Source organism: Sphaerodactylus townsendi, linkage group LG15 (assembly GCF_021028975.2).
Source record: "Sphaerodactylus townsendi isolate TG3544 linkage group LG15, MPM_Stown_v2.3, whole genome shotgun sequence".
Taxonomy (NCBI): Eukaryota; Metazoa; Chordata; class Lepidosauria; order Squamata; family Sphaerodactylidae; genus Sphaerodactylus; species Sphaerodactylus townsendi.
The window spans coordinates 16,488,291-16,509,018 of NC_059439.1; the positions used below are offsets into that span (position 1 = coordinate 16,488,291).

Sequence of the window (20,728 nt, forward strand, 5' to 3'; positions counted from 1 at the left end):
TACCACTGGACCATTATTTTTTGAAGATTTCTCTCTCTCTACATCCCTTCAAGTCCTACAGCCCAAAAATTCATCAAGTTGTGCGTCTGAAGAAACCCTGATGATTCATACCGTGTCATTCTTCCAACGTTATTATCTTTGTTCTCTTCCATTTATCCTTCCTTGGTTCTCAGAGCTGCTCCAAAGGGACATCTCGCTGCATCTGGTTTGAGTGCCCCCTGCCGGACATCAGAGCCTTGGCAAACGTGGTTGTCCGAGCACGGGTCTGGAACAGCACATTCATTGAGGTGGGTGTTGGTTTCCTTCCCTGTGGCCCTGGCTAAAAGGAGGTCCAGAAGTTTGCAGGAAGTCTATTTCAAAATAGATGCGGCGGTGCAAAATGGGGTCACGCTGCAGCTGACTGACAGTAACCCTGCAGGCAGAGGCGTACCGCCCAGGGGGTCATATGGAGTCAAATGTCCCCGGGCTGCAGCCATTTAGTCACGTGGGGGGCAGAAAATCGCCTCCGCATCCCCCCCCCCCACTGGATCCATACACTGACCTGGTGCAAAAAAAGTTGTTTGGTCATGGTGGGGGAGGGCAGTCACCCATATGGGAGGGGGGGGGCAGAAAACTCAGATTTTGCACCAAGCTACATTTTTCCTAAATATGCCTCTGGTTTCTAGTTTGTGTCGAGAAGACCATTTATTGAGTGCCAGGGAGGACAACTCTGCTCAATGAATGAATGAATGAATGAATGAATGAATGAATGAATGAATGAATGAATGAATGAATGAATGAATGAATGAATGAATGAATGAATGAATGAATGAATGAATGAATGAATGAATGAATGAATGAATGAATGAATGGGAGAGGACAAGGGGGAACGGAAAACTCAGATTTTGCACTGGGCTACATTTTCCCAGATACGCCTCTGCCTGTAGGGTTTTCAAGGCAAGAGAAGATCAGAGGCAGTTGGCCATTTCCTGCCTCTGTGTAGCAATCCAGAACTTCCTTGGTGGTTTCCGATCCAAATACAAACCAGGGCTAATCCAGCTTAGCTTCCATGATTGTGCTAGCCTGCTCCATCAAGGGCAGGGACAAAATGGATGTACCACTCAAACACAAAAGCAATACGAAGTGCAATGATTTTATATATACCTGTAGAAGTGTATGTGTATGTGTGAGTGCAAGTGTTTGGCATGAATATATATGTATATAAAATTTTTCTGTTGAGTTGGGGCACTGCCACATCTGCTACCAGCTCACTGGATGGCTGTAGACCATAGGTGTCAAACTCGCGGCCCTCCAGATGTTATGGACTACAGTTCCCATCACCCCCTGCCAGCATCATGCAACATGCTGGCAGGGGATGATGGGAACTGTAGTCCATAACATCAGGAGGGCCGTGAGTTTGACACCTGTCCTGTAGACCATTTCCCCTTCCCCCCCATCTGCAGTACTACAATAACAATACTGATCTACCTCACAAAGATGTTGTAAGGATTATGGTGGGATAATGGGCATGACACATGATGAACCCTTGAAAGAGTTATCAAAACGCTATTGATTATTACTGTCATTACTAGCTACGTATAACGGAGATATAAAAAAGGTTTATTTGTATTTCGTACACATAAACATTGCATACAGTGTTCACAATCAGCTGAAATAGGATGCACATCCCTACTGATAGGTGAAATACAGCCTCCACTCATCCAGTTTACTGAATCGCGGCAAGATTGAAATCAGCATAACTCGAACCATCAATGACAAGTTCTGACATGCCGGAAATCGTCCCTGCTGATAAATATCAATTGCTGCGTGAACCGATATAGATACCATACAGAATTCCAAACTGGAGCAGGAATAACTTCGGAAAAGGCTGAACAAGTTATCAGTTTCAACCACTTCTTCTTGGTGATAAATTATTCAATCAGCCAGGATAAATGGGGCGATGGGGGGGGGGGGTGCTTAAGGCATTCCACTTGACTGCAAGAGCATTATGAATTTCGTTCCAACTCACATTCCTGCATATGATTTTGAGCAACTGTAGCTGAGGCCAAAAGCTAAGTATCGCACCGATTTACGCAGAAGTTTACATGCTTGTGGCAATGGGCCAATTGCAAACCAGCCATGCCTGGGCCTCATAAATGAAACCTGAATATGCATGTAGCTGCCTATAAAAATGATAGTTTGGCTAGTTGAGGTGCAGCCGTTGAGAAAGTTGTATGCTTCCGTATTAGGATATAGTCCCATTTTTAGGTACTGCCTTTGTCAAAACCGTTATTGAACATGGTACTTTGGCACAAGAACACTTATGCCAAAATGTATTTTTATTTTCAAACTTTCAAATAGATGGGAGGAGCAGGGCTAGATCAGCGGTCTGCAATTGGCCATGCTGGCAGTGGGCTGATGGGAAATGTAGTCTGGAGAGCTGCAGGTTGCAGACCCCTGGGCTAGATAGACACTAGGACTCAGGTGGAACATTCTACAACAAAGAAGATCTGGCATGGTTTGTTCTGTGGTGGATGAATATACTACCATCTTTATGTGGAACAGAGTATAGGTACTTGGCCTGACAAGAGGTGATCAGTGTTATCATAACATGCCTTTCTTCCGTGGAATCAAAGGGGGTTACATTTTTTAAAAAATGTTTTAGAAGGGAAAGGAAAATTTCTCAGGCCATGGGTGAGGCCCCTTCCGCACATGCAGAATAAGGCACTTTCAATCCACTTTCAATGCACTTCGCAGCAGTGCGGAATAGCCAAAATCCACTTGCAAACGATTGTGAAAGTGAATTGAAAGTGCATTATTCTGCATGTGGGGAAGGGACCTGAGTCCTGGTCACATCTGCATTGTGTACACAACTGCTTCTAATGGCACTGGTTTCCCATTCTCTCTACTGTTCTGGGCAAGAAATCAGACTCCTTATTTTCCTGTCAGGTCACAACCATCTTATGGCAACCCCAAATAGTTTTTAGGCGCCAAGAGATACTGCCGTTGCCTGCCTGTGTAGCAACCTTTGACTTGCTTTGTGGTCTTCCATCCAAATACTAGCCACGGCTTCGCTTCCAAGATCTGACAAGATCAGACTAACCCAGGCTATCCACAGGGGCGTAGCTAGGGAAAATAGAGCCCAGGGCAGACTCCAAGTTTTCTGCTCCCCATGGGCCCCCGTGCTGCCCCCCCCCACTTACCTTAGCTGGTGGCAGGGGCACCCAGCAGCTACCTCCACCAGGCCTAGCCGGGTGAGACTGGCCTGACAGTGGCCTCTGGAGGGGCAAAGGGAGAAGGGGAGGACTATGGGGGCAATTTTCACCCTCAATGATCCCAATGGCACCTGCCCAGGGCACCTGTCCCCACCCCACCCCACGGTAGCTACGTCACTGGCTATCCCCCCGGGTCCATACACTGAACTCAAGACCTGTTGCAAAAAAAATGTTGTTTGGTCATGGTCAAGGAGGGTGGTCGCCCATATGGGGAGGGATGGAAAACTCAGATTTTGCACCGGGCTACATTTTTCCTAGATACGCCTCTGGGTAGGAGGTATCAGAAGGAAAGCTGCTCTTGCCGCTTCTAACAGGCTTCTCTTGTCCCACCCCATGGAAATGTAGGATTACAACAACTTTGACCGTGTGAAGGTGGACGGGCAAGCCACCCTGTTTCTCAGGACAAACACTTCCACCGTCAACATGAGAAACCACACTGTGTGGGTGAGTGAAACTGGATTGGTTGGGAAAGACAGCCTTAGTTCTGCCCCTTTGCCAGCCTCAATAAGGGATCGCCTCACGCCTGTCTCTCCTCACGTATTAAACCCCATACCTAGGAAGGAGTAAATTCTCTAGTAGTTCTTCCAGCTAGCCCACATTTGTTAATCTCACAATTCCCACTTGATTCCAGTGAGCCTTTTTCTTCATAACTCCGGCCTAGGCACTTTAGTTGTGTAGACACTGCCCCTTCCCCAAAAGACCACTTTGGGGTACACAATTCCACAACTTCCTTTCTTTAGTGTTGGTCAGCTCTAAGAGGAAGGTAACACCATAGTAAAGGGGGTACAATGAAATCCGTTGTAACGGTCACATCTGGTAAGACAATAATAGTCATGTCAGACCAGTGGATGAGGCCTTTTGGCCCATTCCAGTTCCAGGTACTATTGCTGGGTACCCAGTATTGGCACACACCATTTCCCAAAGTGCCCTTCAGTTCAGTGATGGACAAAAGCATATTCCATACATGCACATACAGAGTGATCAGTTGGTTAGATATGAGGGACGACACAATTTTAAGCAGAGCTGCAACCTTCTAAACTCACTGAAGGGATTAGAAGCATGGTTTGTAACAGCAGGTGCATTCTGATCTGGAGGAACCGGGTTTGATTCCCAGCTCTGCCGCTTGAGTTGTGGAGGCTTATCTAGGGAATTCAGATTAGCCTGTACGCTCCCACACATGTCAGCTGGGTGACCTTGGGCTAGTCACAGCTTTTCAGAGCTCTCTCAGTGCCACCCACCTCACAGGGTGTTTGTTGTGAGGGGGGAAGGGCAAGGAGATTGTAATCCCCTACAGGAGAGAAAGGGGGGATATAAATCCAAACTCTTCTTCTTCTTCTTCATATAACTGGGATTGCACTGCTGTTTACTAGTAGTATTCACTCGTCTTGTAAATGGCTTGGTTTTTTGGTTTCAAGATAAGCTGTCAATGTGGTGTGAAAATGGAAAATACCATAATAAGAACCCATGAAACAGAAAACATAAACCTCAATCCAACAAAAAAACTTAAGGCACATTGAAACTGACTGGTTTCATTACACTGAAGGAACCTATCTGTTTGTTGGATTGTAGCCTGTTAGTAAGTAGTGGCAAGTAACAGTTTCTAGTTCCAGTACTATTAGTTGTTGTAGAGATTCCACATAAACATCAGGAAGAACTTCCTGATGGTAAGGGCTGTTGGACAGTGGAATATGCTGCCTTGGAATGTGGCGGAATCTCCTTCTTTGGAGGTTTTTAAAGAGAGGCTGGAGGATCATCTGTCAGAGTGTTTCGATCGTGTGTTCCTGCATTGCAGGGGGTTGGACTTGATGGCCCTTGGGGTCATAGAGTTGGAAATGGTTCTATGAGACCAGTAGCACACTGGTGTCTGAAGAAGGCTCTCGAAAGTTTATACCCTGAAAGTCATGTTGGTCTCTAAAGTGCTACTAGACTTGAATCTAACTGTTCTAATTAAAGCACTGCTGTAACCAACTTTATGCCCTAGACAGTCTTTATCTCCGTGTGCAGCTTTTCCGGTCCTCTTTAGAGTTGCCTACTCCAGGTTAGGAAATCCCTGGAGATTTGAGGGTAAAGCCTTAGGAGAGAAGGGACCTCAACGGTGTAAAATACCATAGAGTCCACCCTCCAGAGTGTCTGCTTTCTGCACAGCAACTAGTCTCTGTAGTCAGGAAATAAGCTATAATTCCATTTGTCCAGGCCCTGGCTGCAGGTGCATGCATACCTGTCCCTGCTGCCAGATTCTTAGAGAGCCAGCGTGGCGTACTTTCATCTGAGCAGGTGCACTCTAAACTGGAGAACTGGGTTTGATTCCCCACTCTGCTACCTGAGCTATGGAGGCTTAACTGGGGAACCAGATTAGCTCGTGCACTCCAACACATGTCAGCTGGATGACCTTGGGCTAGTCACAGTTCTTCGGAGCTCTCTCAGCCGCACCCACCTCACAGGGTGTTTGTTGTGGGGGGAGGGAAAGGAGATTGTAAGCCCCTCTTCTGCTGCTGCTGCTGTTCCTCCCCAAATGTATAACTGTTTCTCCTTGTTCTGCCCTTTTTCTTGTAGTTCTCCGTGAACATTGATTCTGAGCTGAGCGAAGAGCAGCCGGCTGAGCTTGAGCTGTGGCTGGTGCTGCTTTCCATTGCAGCCGGCCTTCTGCTCTTAGGGATCATTGTCATAGTGCTGTGGAAGGTAAGAAGGAAAGGCTTTGAAATGGGGCGAACAGGGAGGGGGAAAGGAGAAAAAGAAGTTCGGTATGGATGCTCAGGAAATGGAGTGCATAAGTACCCATTGTGCTGTGCCCCCCTCCCCCAAGTCACATGAAGGACTGGCACTACACAGTCCTGTCAACGGAACACTGCTGATAGCGGCTGTGAAGCTACCAGCTGTTTTGCTTGAGGTGACAGTCTGCAAGGAACGCGTTTAACATTGGCCGGGCAGGCAGGAAGGAAGCCTGCCTCTTCATTTCGATCCACGGTGACGTATCCTGCTCTTAAGTCAGGGCGTGACTTTGGGTGCTGGCGTTCAGCTCAGGCACTTAAAGAGGCGATTCTGGAAAGCGGCCAAAATGTTCAGTACAGAGTGTTCAGAAGGCTTGTTTTGCATCACGGAGAAACTGGTTGCACAGTCAGGGAACGAGGCTTTGCATTTTGATTAACATAAGCATCTGGCGAATGCCTAGGAGTCCGCGATGCCTCGGATGGGAGGAAACAATTGTTTCATTCGCTGCTGCAATTGCCTCCCAAACACGCTCCACCGGTTGTTGGCTGGTTTCCAACACTGTGCGTGGAAGGGCTGTGCTATTGTCCTGGACAATTTGGTGACAATCTAGATTGCAGCAGCATCACACTGGCTAGTGCTGTTGTGCTGCTTTCTATTGATCGTGTGCAGTACTTTACCAATATCCAATCGTGTATCAATCAATCAGCTTTATTGCGGTCAGAGACCAGAAATTATTGAACACAGAGTAGAAAACCACAGTATACAATTTCCAAATAAAATTTGGGAACATTATTAAAACTGCGAACGTTAAAACCATAAGACAAAATCAGGTCTCAACCCTGATAGGACAAGTGATGTATAAAACCAAAATATAAAATTGATCACCCAAATGGCCTACCACTAATTTGTGTTTAAATTATCCGGTTTATATCGACGTCTTTTAACAATATAGGCGCTGAACTTTGCCACCGCTCTTGTGATGTCAGGATTATCATCTTCTAGAATCCAATAGCATGTAGCGCATAGGTGTCAAACTCGCGGCCCTCCAGATGTTATGGACTATAGCTCCCATCATCCCCTGCCAGCATGATGCTGGCAGGGGAGGATGGGAACTGTAGTCCATAACATCTGGAGGGCCACGAATTTGACACCTGTGATATAGCGGATAAATTCCAAAACACAAAGATATATCCCGCTAATACACAAGCCTCACTACAAAGTGCACAGGGTGTTTATTGTGCTAGTGTGATTTCTAAACATCCACTTATCACTATGCCTAACGGACTACCACTTTTTACTATTGCCTAATTGTAACAACATTACAAATACTTATTACCAAACATACAACTCTTACTCATCACATACAATTTAGACAAACAATTAAATATACAAACATACAAGGAACCATTATGTATGTAGAGGTATGTAGAGCCTTTCCCTCATCAGTTTATATAGTCCAATTATATGCGCTTCTTCCTCTTCTTGGACCATAAAACCAAAACAACTCATTTGTCCATGTATTTTACCCACAGAGTGAGTAGCTTTATGGAAATGTTCGGCCAGACGGAACTTTCAGCGTGAAAGATTCCACTTTACAAATAGGCCTTGGCCTGGTGTTCTCATACTTTCAATATCAGCCTGGTGTCATCCTGTTAGTTATCACATTGGGGGGAATTATCCAAAGTCGAGGTATCTTTCGGGCCAAAAGACGTTGAAACAAATAAGGTGGCTGTTCCCCCTTCCCCACACACTGTTTGTCCGTTGCAACTGACTTTTACCCCCTGCTTCCTCATAGTGCGGTTTCTTCCGGCGGGCAAACACACGCGCCATGTACGAGGCCAAGGGCCAGAAAGCCAAGAGGAAGATCCAGCCGTCTGAAACTAAGCGACTGACCGACAGCTACTAGTTCCTGTATCAGGGTGGGCAGGGGAAAAGTGCCCACCTCCTTGCCCTATCTCTTGGTAAATGAATACAGGGTGAGGTGGGTAGGCAGGGTCTATCTTTTTCCCACTGTCTCTTTTGACCCTTCCACTTTTTTAACACTTCCCAAAAAGACTCTGACGTGGAGAACAGTGGTCCAGGGATAAGTCAGAAAATGCAGCATATGGGTGATCTTAAGGCTCCTTGGTGGATACCCGAGGCCCTTCCACACATGCAGAATAATGCACTTTCAATCCACTTTCAATGCACTTTGCAGCTGGATTTTACTGTATGGAAGAGCCAAATCCACTAGCAAACAATTGTGGAAGTGGATCGATAGTGCGTTATTCTGCATGTGCGGAAGGGGACTGAGTCTGGTCCTAGAGGGGACATCTGTGCTTCCAACTTCCTAGGCTGCATCCACACACTGTCAGATATTGCAGTGCTGTTGTGTCGTAACGACAACTCGCAAAAGTGTGGGCGAGTGATTGTTTCAGTTTGATGATAGAGGAATATCTGTCAATGCATGGATACAGCCGGAGTTACTCCAAAAAAAATCTGTCAGTCACCATTATTTTTAGGTAAAGGTCCACTACTGTAATATATAAAAAATGTGGACAAAATCAATCTCTTGTTTTGAGGAAAGAAAAGAAGTACAGAAGGACTGAGCCAATTCAGAATTAGAGATCCCCTTCTAGAAATGTAGACAATTGGTGGAGGGTCTGTTAGTATTACCATAGCATACTTGTATTTTAGTAATAATAATAATTTGGATTTATACCCCCCCCCCACCTTCTCTCCTGTAAGGAGACTCAATGGGGCTTCCAATCTCCCCCCCCCCAATAAACACCCTGTGAGATGGGTGGGGCTGAGAGAACTCAGAAGAGCTGAGACTACCCCAAGGTCACTCAGCTGGCATGTGATGGAGTGCACAAGCTAATCTGGTTCCCTAGATAAGCCTCCACAGCTCAAGTGGCAGAGCGGGAAATCAAACCCGGTTCTCCAGATTAGAGTGCACCTGCTCTTAACCACTATGCCACTGCTGCTCTTATAATAAGCAAATAAAGCCTTTCTATTTTTGGAGGATGTGGATAGGGGTCAACTGCTGCCTGTCCCTTGGGCTCGATCCAGAAAGTGCAAGGTGTTAGGCTGAGGACTACAAAGGAAGAGTGAATGGTAGATGCTCAGGTCTCTGAGCCCTCTTGAGATGCAGAAGCTCAATATCAGCATTTGCAAATGGCAGACAGTAAGAAGGCTCCTGATTGGCCAGGCCTTGTTCAGCTATTAGGAGCTTTCTGCTTGCTCCTCCTTCTCCAACTTCAGCTGGACCCGGAGCAGTGAAGCTTTCAGAGTGGGATAGTTCACCCCATGAATGACACCAGATGAGGGAGAAGTGGCACCATTACCATTGGTCACTGAGAAGTGGAGGCAGCTACTGAGTTGTTCATGGAACATGGTGGTGCCACTCCAGTAGTTGTGTGCCTGCAGCATGCCGCAGCTGTTGCCCTGGCTGCTCTATTGGCACTTACAGCACCCACCAATAAGGATGTTGTCTCTCCCATCGTTGTGAGCTGCTGCTAACCCTAAGCTGAACAAGCGAAGATGTTTCCATAAGGTCACAACCTGTTCCTGATACCTCCTCAACCAGAGTCTATGTGAGTCTTCAATGGTTGGGAGACACCTTCTACCTACGCCTCCAAGGTTCAGAACACCATCTCTGTCAGCAGTGTTCAGGATCAGACTAAGGGCTTTTTTGCATTCTCATTTTCCTTGCTTGCAAGTTGCAGTTATCTTCCGTGGTGTGGTGGTGGGAGGTCAGTTTTGCTCCTTCTAGTGGTTGATTCCATATCAAACAGCATTAAGTCCAGTGTAAAATCCTGCAGCATTAAGTCCAGTTTGTATCTGCAGGGATATATGCTGGACTTAAAGCTGTTTTGCATCAAATTAACCACTAGGGGAAGCAAAACACATATATTTTATTTTTATTTATTTATTTATTTATTTATTTATTGGGTTTGGTATATCGCCGAATTCCCAAAGACAAGTACAAAGCTGGTGAACATGCAGAATTGAAACACATACCCTCCACCTAAGAGACAAGAACTTGGAAGGAAAATGAGAATGCAAAAAAAGAGCCCACTATAACATTTCTGCATTTCCAGCCAGGACCAGTTATCCTGCAGTGCATTTCATGTTCTCCGCCAGGTGTCAGCCAATCTTTTTGCTAAAGATCATAAGCCTTTTTTTCCTTTCAAGACTTTAATAACCAGGAGTTTCTTGGGTGGCTTCTGAGATGGTGCCTGCTGGTGTGGCCAAGGGTCTTTCCCTTCATCTCTTTCCCTCTTTTCACACCCTCTGGCTAATCCAATGACCTTTCTGATGCGGTAAAGCCAGTGCAAGTTGCCATCTTTGGTACAGTGATCAGTCTTGTGAGTGCTCCAACGCACGTCCAGAATTTAAGCCTCTGTCTTCCCCGGCTCAACACCTGTTTTGAAGCCGTTCCTCTTGTGGGCATCAACTGCAGAATATAGTGTTTGAGAGGTATAAGGTCATTTCCACAAGTCCAATCACCCTATCAAATCATTCCAGCCATTACCATGGGAAGCAGCACAGAAAAGACATTTTACATTATTCACCTTCACAAAATTTTGGTACAAAGCACAGTTGGTAGCTGGACAGTTTGTCAAGTAATATTGCAGCATTGTTCATTTGAAGCTGAACCTTGAGAGTATAAGAACATAAGAACAAGCCAGCTGGATCAGACCAGAGTCCATCTAGTCCAGCTCTCTGCTACTTGCAGTGGCCCACCAGGTGCCTTTGGGAGCTCAATGGCCTGCTGCTGCTGCTGCTCCCGAGCACCTGGACTGTTAAGGCATTTGCAATCTCAGATCAAAGAGGATCAAGATTGGTAGCCATAAATCGACTTCTCCTCCATAAATCTGTCCAAGCCCCCTTTAAAGCTATAAAGGGGCTTGGACAGATTTATGGCAGTATGTTTGTTTTTGTCTTCCAAATAATGTAAAACAAAACAAATCATGGGTGACAGCCTGATGTCACTTCCACAGGAAACCCATAAGTGACGCCAGCTTGCCATAGAGGCCAACTTCTAGAGTGGCCATTTTCTTCAGCTGAACTGGTTTCTGTTACCTGGGGATCAGTTGTAATAGCAGATCTCCAGCCACCACCTGGACGTTGGCAACCCTAATGCTCAGTGAGGTCTGGTCGCATAGATAAACTATATTTGCAGCTCAATTGTCAATAGTGTTTGCATCCTGGGTTATAAAGAGTGGATGTGTTTGGAAGCACGTCGAACCGCTTCAGTCTACAAACCAGCTTTGTACTTGAACCTAGCAGGCTTGTCTTTCCACCGCTACCAGAAAATGGTCAATTGAAGTGGTCTTGTTAAGTTTCTACACCTCTTGTCTTTCTCCCCTACCTTAATCTGGCCTGCCTTTCTCCTGGTGCTGGGTTTTTCTCCTTTCTGCTGTCGGAGTCTCTCTTTCGCAAGCTCAGTTTACGTGTGGCTTTCCATCCGCTCCTCCCAACCTCTCTTTTTTTTCTCTCTCTCTCTCTCTTTCTGCACAGTGCAACTTTTTCAAGCGAACCCGCTACTACCGAATCCTACCCAAGTACCATGCCGTCCGGATCCGGCAGGAGGATCGCTACCAGCCCGCCGACGGATTCCTGCCCGCGAAGCACAAGAAGCAATGGGTAACAAGCTGGCAGGAGCCAGGAAGATACTACTGACGCTTGCTCGCCTCCCCGTTCTTTGCCGTTCCTCTCCACTCCCAAGGACTGCGTCATTTGTCTTCTGTATATAGTGCTGGACCAACAAAAGAACTGTTATTTAAGCCTAAATTATGTGATCCAAGCTGGGGGTACCTCAAATCCTTTCTGAAACTCTGGCCGGGGGGGGGGGGGGGGCTTAGTAGGAGATCTTCACTTGACGCCAAAGTTGTGGGGGACTTGGGAGTCACCAATGGGAAACCTTTCTTTTCTGTGTGTGCTGATGGATTTTCTGCCCCCCCCCCCCCAACCACCCAGGGTCCTAGGAATTGAATTCCTACCAGGAGATAGCTTTGAAACCAACTTACCTTGACACTGGATACATGCCCATATAGCTAACAGTACACAGGCGTCGGATGCAAGCACGGGCTCTCGCTACAATGCTTTCTTGTGCCCATTTTTAATTCCTTGCATTCTTACAATTATTTCCTGCTCTTGCTGTGACAGAAGCGTATGTGTTTGATCTCCTACCTGGACAGCTTCCAGGGCCAAACCTGCCGCACCTTAGCAACAGAGCGGTGTCATTTGCCTTCCTTACCTGGCCTTCTGCAAGACTCCCGCCAATCACTCTTTCAGAATGCGCATCTGTGCGCTGCTTCGAAGCCCGACCTAGCCACTGTGGTGTGCGCACTCATGCCCCAAAATGCGCACGAGGCCCTTGTCTTTTCGCAGCACTCTCATTCACAGAATACATACAGCCAGTTTCTTGCCCATGTGCCCCCAAAGGGTTGCTAACTCTGGGTTGGGAGATACAGGGAGATTTCGGGGGTAGAGGCTGGGGAATGAAGGGTTGTGGGGGAGCATCCAACCAGGTTATGATGCCATAAAGTCCACTTCCAAAGCGGTCACTTTCTCCAGGGGAACCGATCTCTGTAGTCTAGAGAGAAGTTATAATACTGGGAGATCTCCCAATCCCACTGGAAAGTTGGCAACCCTTGCCCAGTGCGCTTGCGCAAGGTCACCTCTTGTGTGATTGCTCAGTATTTTTATACTCTTTGTGCAAAGTCAGTTGTTTGTTTGTGCAAGGTTGCTTGTGCATAGCACAGATACTATTCTCTCTAATGAACATGCTGTGTGTGTGTGTTGGGGGGGGGGACTTTTATACCCTTGCTAATTGACTATCAAAGTCCTCTCTTTTGCTCTTTGATGAAGATCCCCCCCCCCCCGAAAGCCTCATTACAAACCGTGCATCCTTTGGAGAGAAGGGTGAGTGAATGGGAGTCCTCTCGCTAGGTGCAGCCCCAAACTTGTGTCACTGTAAACACTGGATATATCAACACTGGAGCTTCTGTGTTGTCAAAACTACTGATCTTTTGTTTCATTGTTCTTCCACAGCTTTTTTTTTGGGGGGGGGGGTCTGCTTCAAAGGGGAACAAAGCAGGTGGACTTGAAAGGTGGGATGGGGCAGAATTTTTATTTTGGAAACCCTTTTCAGCTCCCACTGTCTGAAATGATATGAAAAATCACCCGCTGCACTTTGGTGGAAACTGACATCAGTTCAATGAGAACATAAGAACATAAGAACATAAGAACTAGCCTGCTGGATCAGACCAGAGTCCATCTAGTCCAGCATTCTGCTACTCGCAGTGGCCCACCAGGTGCCTTTGGGAGCTCACATGCTGGAGGTGAAAGCAATGGCCTTCTGCTGCTGCTGCTGCTCCTGAGCGAGAGGAACGTTCAAGCCAAAACTGTGAAGCTGTTTCCATTGGCGCTTCCTGTGAAGTGAAATATCAGCAGTGGAATCTGTCTTCAAGTGAAAGAGCCAGTAGCCATTATAGTGTTGAACTAGGATGTGGGAGAGCCAGCTTGGGGCTCACACCCGCCATTTTGCCAGAAAGGTGGCTGGGATAACCTCTGCCACAGTTGCCGTCTCTTAGCGCAGCCCACCTCACAGGGTCGTTGTGAGGATAAAAATGCGGAAAGCACAGCCGTGTGTTCTGCCCTGAGGTCCTTGGAGAAAGGGTGGGATAAAACTGCTCTAGGAAAGTGCCAGTACTCTTCGCTGGGATGTGTAAGGAAAACAAGCTTTGAAGCACGAGCTTCTATCTCACATGTGAGCAGCGACAACCAGTTCCCATGTACATGGCATTAGAGAGGGTGGGGTAAGAGAGAAGTATATCAGGGTGTGTTAACGTCAAAGCGTGTGACTCTCAGGCGGGCGTTTAAGGAAAGCAAGACTGCACAAGGATCCCTCGCCTTCCTGGCGGCCATTCTGAATTGAGAAAAGTTGGCACCCAGTTCCCCAGGACTCGTATCAGAAAGGGCTGGCTTCGGGAGTGCTACTTGGGTGAGCAGCTAAACTGGATGGGGCCTGTCGTTCCCAAGAAGCTATTTGGTTTTATGCAGGAATTGGGAAGAATGGCTGCCTGCCACCGTTTAATTCAAAATAGCTCTTCTAGAGGTCTGACTCAGGAGATCATACTGAAAGCCGCTTTAGATTTTGGGACCTTGAAAAACGGAAGTTGACTGGCAGTAGATTCAGAGTTGACATAAGGAAATGCTTTTTACCTCAGTGAGGGATTGAAATGTGGATTTTGCGGCCAGAGGCTGTAGTGATGTTCACAGGCACAGACACCTTTAAAAGGGGATTACACAGATTCATGAAAGATAGGTCTATTGGCAGCACCTAGCCATGGGGATTAAAGAGAATCTCCACTTTCAGAGGCAGAAAACCTCTGAATACCAGGGTAGGGAGGTAACATCGGGGAAGGCCTTGGCCTCTAAGCCATGTTGTTGGCCCTCCAAAGTAACAGGCTGACCACTGTATGAGACCACATGGTAAATTATATGGACCAGTAATGTGATCCTGCAGGGCTCTTCTTATGTTCTTACAGGTGTTAGTTTTCAAGGCTTGCAGCTGAACACCTGTTAGTAAACACTGGATTTCTGAAGGGGGATCTCCGATCTCATACCTAGACATGATTCCTCTCCATCATTCTATGGTGTCGACAAATACTGCACAAAATGGGTCCCTCGACTTTGTCAGGTCTGTTGGAGCTGTAGAAGAATCTCCCTTAGAAAGGGAACAAACCTTCAAAAACGTTTTGCTTCCGCAGTCAAGGTAACTAGGGTTACATTAACCATGCAGTTAGTCTCACAGGTAAAAACCACTCCAGATCTGCCCTCTGGCCTTCTCCCAGCTGTACGTATTAAATTATTAAGACTGTATCTATCTATAGCAATGTGTGTATATATATATATGTATATTGTTGCTCACTGGAATTTATCACTGCTTATGGTACTGGAGGTCCTGAGTCATTGTGCCTTGGTTGTAAATAAGCTTGAGTGATTATTTTATAAATAAAAATGATTCCAATTTGTAACTTGTGACTTTAATTTTTTTGTTAAATGATTGATATTTTGTTTGTTTGTTTAAAACATTTGTAGGCTGCCTTTCCGTCCAACTGACGAGCCCCAAGGCAGAGCACCATCAAAACAATGTTAAGGCACACACGTACACACAACAGATACATCCATTAAAATATATAAACACACAAACGGAGATGGGGGGAACGCCCTAACAGACACTCAAAGGTTTTCACATGTGTGTATAAATAGGCCATCAAGTTGCAACTGATTCATGGGGACCAGAAGGAGGAGAGTTTGGATTTATACTCCACCTTTCTCTCCTGCAAGGAGACTCAAGGTGACTTACACAAGCTCCTTTCCCTTCCTCTCCCCACAACAGACACCTTGTTAAGTAGGTGGGGCTGAGAGAGCTCCAAAGAACTGTGACTAGCCCAAGGTCACCCAGCAGGAATGTAGGAGTGCGGAAACACATCTGGTTCACCGGATAAGCCTCTGCTGCCACTCAGGTGGAAGAGTGGGGAATCAAACGCAGTTCTCCAGATCAGAGAAAAGCAGAGGTGGCTTCCCATTGCCTCCCCCCACAAAGCCTTCCTCGGTGGCCTCTTATGCAAGTACTGACCCTGATAAGCTTCCAGCATCCAATGAGACTGGATTATTCAACACCACCTACCTTCCTGGCACACAGAAGATGCCAATTACAGAGCAATCCAGTGCAGAATCATTCCAGTTTATATCCATTGAAATCAATGGTCCCAGGCTAACTTTGCGTAAGATTGACCCATCTATCAGCCCTGAAAGATAAGAGAATATGTGTTTAGAGAGATTTTTGGCAGGACTCAGGCCTCTTCTGCACATTCAGAATAATGCACTTTCAATCCATTTTCAACGCACTTTGCAGCTGTATTTTACTGGGCGGAACAGCAAAACCCACTTTCAAACAATCGTGAAAGTGGATTGAAAGTGCGTTATTCTGCATGTGCGGAAGTGGCCTCGCTGTTGTCTGATTTGGGAGGACTCACTGTTGGGAGGACATTTTACTGACCTCACAGACATCAGAGTTTAGCAGAGGTTTGCAATAGGACTGCGGAGGTGTGCTGAGCCAGCTAGTCTGCTCGACGAGGACTTCCTTCTTTTCCACTGGAATTTCAATTTGTCGGCATTTTCAAAAGGGACAAACTTGCTGGTCATCTCTGCTTGCTCATCACTTACGGCCCAGTTTCAGGGTTTCCTGGACACCTTTTCCTGGGTCATTAGGTAGCTGAGGTCAAAGTCTAATTCAGTCATGTGACACCAGAGATGGTGTCATCCCTTTGCCATTTTGGGAAAGGCCCCAATTGCTCCAGCTCTAAAAAAAATACTCTCATATTTCTTTCCCCTTTGACTTACATCTTGCTCCTCCTGGAAGCACCCCAGCGTAACCACATGCCTTAAAAAAGAATATGAGTTCAATTTCCTGTAAAGCAGGCACTGCCATCTGAAATATGCACGGCTGGATTAAGTTGGACCAGGGCCTCATAAAAATTATTAGAGAAATTCTTCTCAGCCCTACAAATAATATTCCTTGGCAGTCCAAAAAACTGGCACAGACATTTTTTTTCCTTTTCATCAATGTTTATCCATCCCCAAGCGATGTTAGAACAGCTGTTGCGGTGAGGGGAAAATGGCTTGGAATGGAAACATGGCGAGAACTCACTGGTACAACTGATGCATTGCTGGTACATGCAGGAGAATGAACCCTGCAAGTTTCAGTGTGAAAGTAATTCGGAGTGACTAGATTATTGTTCAGCAGGCTCCGGTTGCTAATCTGGATTCTGAATTGTTTGCTGTCCAAGATTGTTTTTCTGTCTCTCACCTGCAGCACCTGGACTTAGATGTCATGCTGACACTGTGAATAATTAACTTACTAAACCAATTGATGGTCAGTGACCAAAAACCATTAGATTGCAGACTTTGGTAGACCTACAGTGCAATCTATGCAGAGATACTTCAGTCTCAGACCACTGTCTTCAATGAATTTAATAACTCTGCATTTGATCCCACAGTTAAGCCTCCATTAATATAAGCCCCAATGAGAGCCAGCATGGAGTAATTGTTTTACTATTTTTACTTTTACTATGCCTCGAGTACCATTCTTGAAAGAAAGCAAGGTGAGTTTCAGCAACAAACAGCAAATTTGAAAACAAATAATTTAAAGAAAAAAAACCCAAATTACCTGCATCCCAAAATAAGCATCAACCTGGCAGCAATAAGCTCCCAAACAACCTCCCAGGCAACGAGGAGTTAATTGGCACTCGACCTTCTTCTTCCCGCCCCACCCCTTGCCACGTGGGGCTAGTCCCTCCCCATTGGCCGCCGAGGGCTTGTTTTTAAAGCCGCGATTGGGTCATCGTTGCCGGAGTGGGCGTGGCCTGGCGAAGATTGGTGCAGATCGGGAAAGGAGGCGTTCCCTCGGAGGGAAGGGGGTCCCGGGGTGGCCAGGGCCGCCGTCAGTCCTGGCCTAGAGCGGCGGAGGGTCCCGGTGGGAGCGGGCGGCGATGCGTCTCCTGCGGTGCCTCCTGAAGGGCCCCTCGGCGCTGGCCGGGGCGCCCAAGTACATCGAGCACTTCAGCAAGTTCTCGCCGTCGCCGCTGTCCATGAAGCAGTTCCTCGACTTCGGTGCGTGGGAAAAAGGGGGGCAGGTGGGCAGGGGGGACCCCCCGAGGGGTGACGTCATCGGGGGTCTTCCCTAGGCTGCAGCTGAGCCAACTGCCTTCCACCTGTGAGCCCCTCAAGGGGAAATATAATGGGAGATTCTGCATTCAGTCCATTCAGACCTTCCCGGCCTGTTTCAGGTGTTTTCCTTTCCCCAACAACCACCCTGAGAGGTAGGTTAAGGTCCCTGACCTGCCCAAGGTCACTCAGTCAGCTTCTTTGGCAGAGTGGGGATTCGAACTGCCCTCCGATGAGAAAAGGCTGCAGGAGTGGTAGCGGAAATCAGAAAATTGTTTCTGTATTCAGTTCATTCCTTCCTTCCTTCCCAGCCTTATTTTTTCTTCTCCAACAGCAGCCCCGCAAAGTAGGTTAAGTTGTCACAGCCTGACCCGCCCAAGGTCACCCAACCTTCCTTGGTAGAGTGGGGATTAGAACCTGAATTTCTGAGATCCTATTCTTACACTTCAATCCCTATATTTGAGGGGATAAGGCAGGATATAAATAAAATAAATACCATGCTGGTTGTCACTCGTGTACTACAGTGTGTAAAATCTTTGTGTCCTTGCATGGGCTGACATTGCACTAGAGTAAGTGTTTTCTGCAAGGTTTCAGAGACAATTCAGGCACAAACGGTTGCTGTATTTCAAAGTTGCCCATCGATACGCAGATGGTAGCCTGTGTAGCTTGTACCGTAGTCCCAGCATAGCTGACTATGAAGCAGAAATTATAGTCCGTCTAGCCCCCTCAGTTGTGCAAAAGCCCTTCTATCCTTGAACATCCTCCAAGCATCCGAAATTGACCTTTTGTTTGCAACATTTCAGGGAATAGACTTGTATGTAATCTATGAAGATAACCACATCACCTTTTTCTGTCTATATCAGGGGTCTGCAACCTGTGGCTGTCCAGATGTTCATGAACATCTGGACAGCCGCAGGTTGCAGACCCCTGATCTACATCTTTGGCTTACCCTATGGCTGCTTACTGGATGTTAGCAATGTGTTTTTGTATATTTGGACAAAATCATGTTGATATTGTGCTGTGATGGCCCGAATATCCAAGGATGTGCAGATACACTCAAAGTCCAGAAGTCATCAGATCTTCTGTCAATCACTGCACCCCACATTCCTCGTAAATATGCAATCCCCAAACAGTACCGTGCCAGACCAGCTGTCAGTCTAGTCCAGTTTTCCAACAGCTGCTTGATGAAATAATACTTAAAACTTATCAGTCTTAAGTAAGCATGTTTAAATAGTAAGGTCAGGTATCATGACATTGCAGAGAAGATAAGGGATGGATTGTGTGAAGTTAGATAAAATATAGACATTGAGATAAACTGAGATAGAATGCTTCTATTCTGAGAATTAAGTTAGGGAGATAAGTAAATGATCAAAGAAACTATTTGTTGGGCTTGAGGTTAAGAAAAAGTATAATAGAATAGATAAGGTCATCAGTGGGATCTGGGTGAGAAAATGGAACATGTAGTGTGTATAGATTATGTGTATGCAGATTAGAGTGACCAATTCACTTTTGTCCAATCCAATCCAAAAACCTTTATTAGGCATAAACCAGAAGTACCATACATTCCAAGTGCAAAAACAGGATCACTGTTATATATCATGTAGAACATGGATTAAAAATGTAGCAACTGCTTCAGAAATGTGTACATTAGGGCTGTTTAATAGCTTAGACATTTTTTGTTTGTACAGAGGTAAGTAAAAGCTCCCAGATCGGTTCTAATATCTATTATACCTTGAACAGTAAAAGCAGGATATGAGGAGTTGAGTCCATAGCGTTGGGATAGTACCCGGCAACAATGCTCACTTTGTGGGATATTAAAGGCATTGACCTTGAAGATAGATAGACAGAATGAGTTGCACCTTGCTCTTGTCATGGGCCCATCTGCGCCTGGTAACAAGCTGGTTCCTAAATGCAACCGGGCTAGATTTAGGGGGTGTGATCCCTAAGTATAGAGGGGAACAGGAGCTTTGTGCAACACTCAGAGGAGAGATTGATATTCCTGAATTAAAACAGTCTGATCTTTAGATGATGGTAAATTTCCGTGGCTGATGGCATATGAAGAGACTCGCATGAGAAACCCAAGGAGAAGGGTTTTTTTCAATATAGAGCCACCGCTTCGAAAGCTGAAGCTCCCTCATTTCTAGTAAAGATAAGCTTTTTGGATCTGTGCAGAAGCATAGACGCAGCCAAAGGCAAATGTTACAGCCCATGCCCACACAGTTTCCTGGCAATGTTGCTTCAGGATTTAGATAAAACACACCATAAAGGGACACAATGTGGAATTTTAATATCTTATATAGGAAGTTTGATTGGATATGCTCCAGGTTCTTGTGCCAAGCTTGGATCCAGACGGGGATACTATACAATAGGTACTGGACCACCTTGGCATTAAACACCTTCAGTGCTGCTGGAATAAACCTTCCACCATTGATGTTAAAAAATTTCAGAACTGCAGTGGATAGATTCTTGCACTTTTGTCTTTTCCCCTCAGTTTTGTTGTGGTTGTGTTTAAAAACAACAATTTCAAAAATAAAAACTTACCAGTCAAGTCCATTCCCCGCTTAGGATTGGGCTTAGTAATTACTTCATAAGGGTGTTCTCTGTTCTGTAAAGAAGAAATTCATTGTGCACCAATTTAGGGGAAAGGAGGGATTTGCAGGTCTGGATATGGGAATTGCTCTGGTAGATCCATCTAATGTGTGTTTAGTCCACTCCTTCACCCGAGAGTGGAGGTCAGCATCTGTTCTTCTCTTTCTTTCATTCTGTTCTCACGCTAACCCTGTGAAATGGGTGAGGCAGAGAGTGGGACTGGCCGGAGGGCCATCCAGCTACCTTTGGCCCCTTCCACACATGCAGATTAATGCACTTTTGATCCACAACTGTTTGCAAGCAGATTTTGCTATTCCACACAGCTGCAAAGTGGATTGAAAGTGCATTATTCTGCATGTGCAGAAGGGGCCTTTGTGGTGGAGTGGGAATCTGAGGTTGCCTCTCATGTGCCTTATTCTAACACACTAGTTACTGCATGATAATTATCTGTG

The 20,728-nt window shown here is 46.1% G+C and overlaps 2 protein-coding genes and 1 long non-coding RNA gene across 5 annotated transcripts in view; 2 read left to right on the forward strand and 1 right to left on the reverse strand.

Annotated features, from left to right (window-relative positions):
• The window catches only part of ITGA3 (integrin subunit alpha 3), a 101,028-nt gene extending 86,036 nt beyond the window's left edge, over positions 1 to 14,992 (forward strand). Inside the window, exons 22-26 of one of the 3 annotated variants that reach the window (XM_048517685.1) lie at positions 174 to 287; positions 3,600 to 3,698; positions 5,808 to 5,933; positions 11,469 to 13,165; positions 13,335 to 14,992. In XM_048517685.1, coding sequence (XP_048373642.1) covers positions 174 to 287; positions 3,600 to 3,698; positions 5,808 to 5,933; positions 11,469 to 11,630 — 501 coding nt within the window. In that variant the 3' untranslated portion in view covers positions 11,631 to 13,165; positions 13,335 to 14,992. Of the gene's footprint in view, positions 1 to 173; positions 288 to 3,599; positions 3,699 to 5,807; positions 5,934 to 7,758; positions 7,945 to 11,468; positions 13,166 to 13,334 lie in introns of those variants that run through there. The other 2 variants (XM_048517686.1, XM_048517687.1) reach the window with 2 other exon arrangements.
• A 527-nt stretch (positions 14,993 to 15,519) lies between these two features.
• Positions 15,520 to 17,245, reverse strand: LOC125444494. Its single transcript, XR_007246221.1, has 3 exons — positions 17,191 to 17,245; positions 16,021 to 16,321; positions 15,520 to 15,769 (listed from the first exon to the last, which is right to left on the reverse strand). It is a non-coding gene; the product is annotated as an uncharacterized LOC125444494 (long non-coding RNA).
• Positions 17,246 to 17,432: 187 nt separating this feature from the next.
• PDK2 (pyruvate dehydrogenase kinase 2) overlaps positions 17,433 to 20,728 on the forward strand; it is a 28,339-nt gene continuing 25,043 nt past the window's right edge. The window contains 1 exon segment of the mRNA XM_048517459.1: positions 17,433 to 17,633. Within this exon segment, the coding sequence (XP_048373416.1) occupies positions 17,513 to 17,633 (121 nt within the window). The 5' untranslated portion in view covers positions 17,433 to 17,512.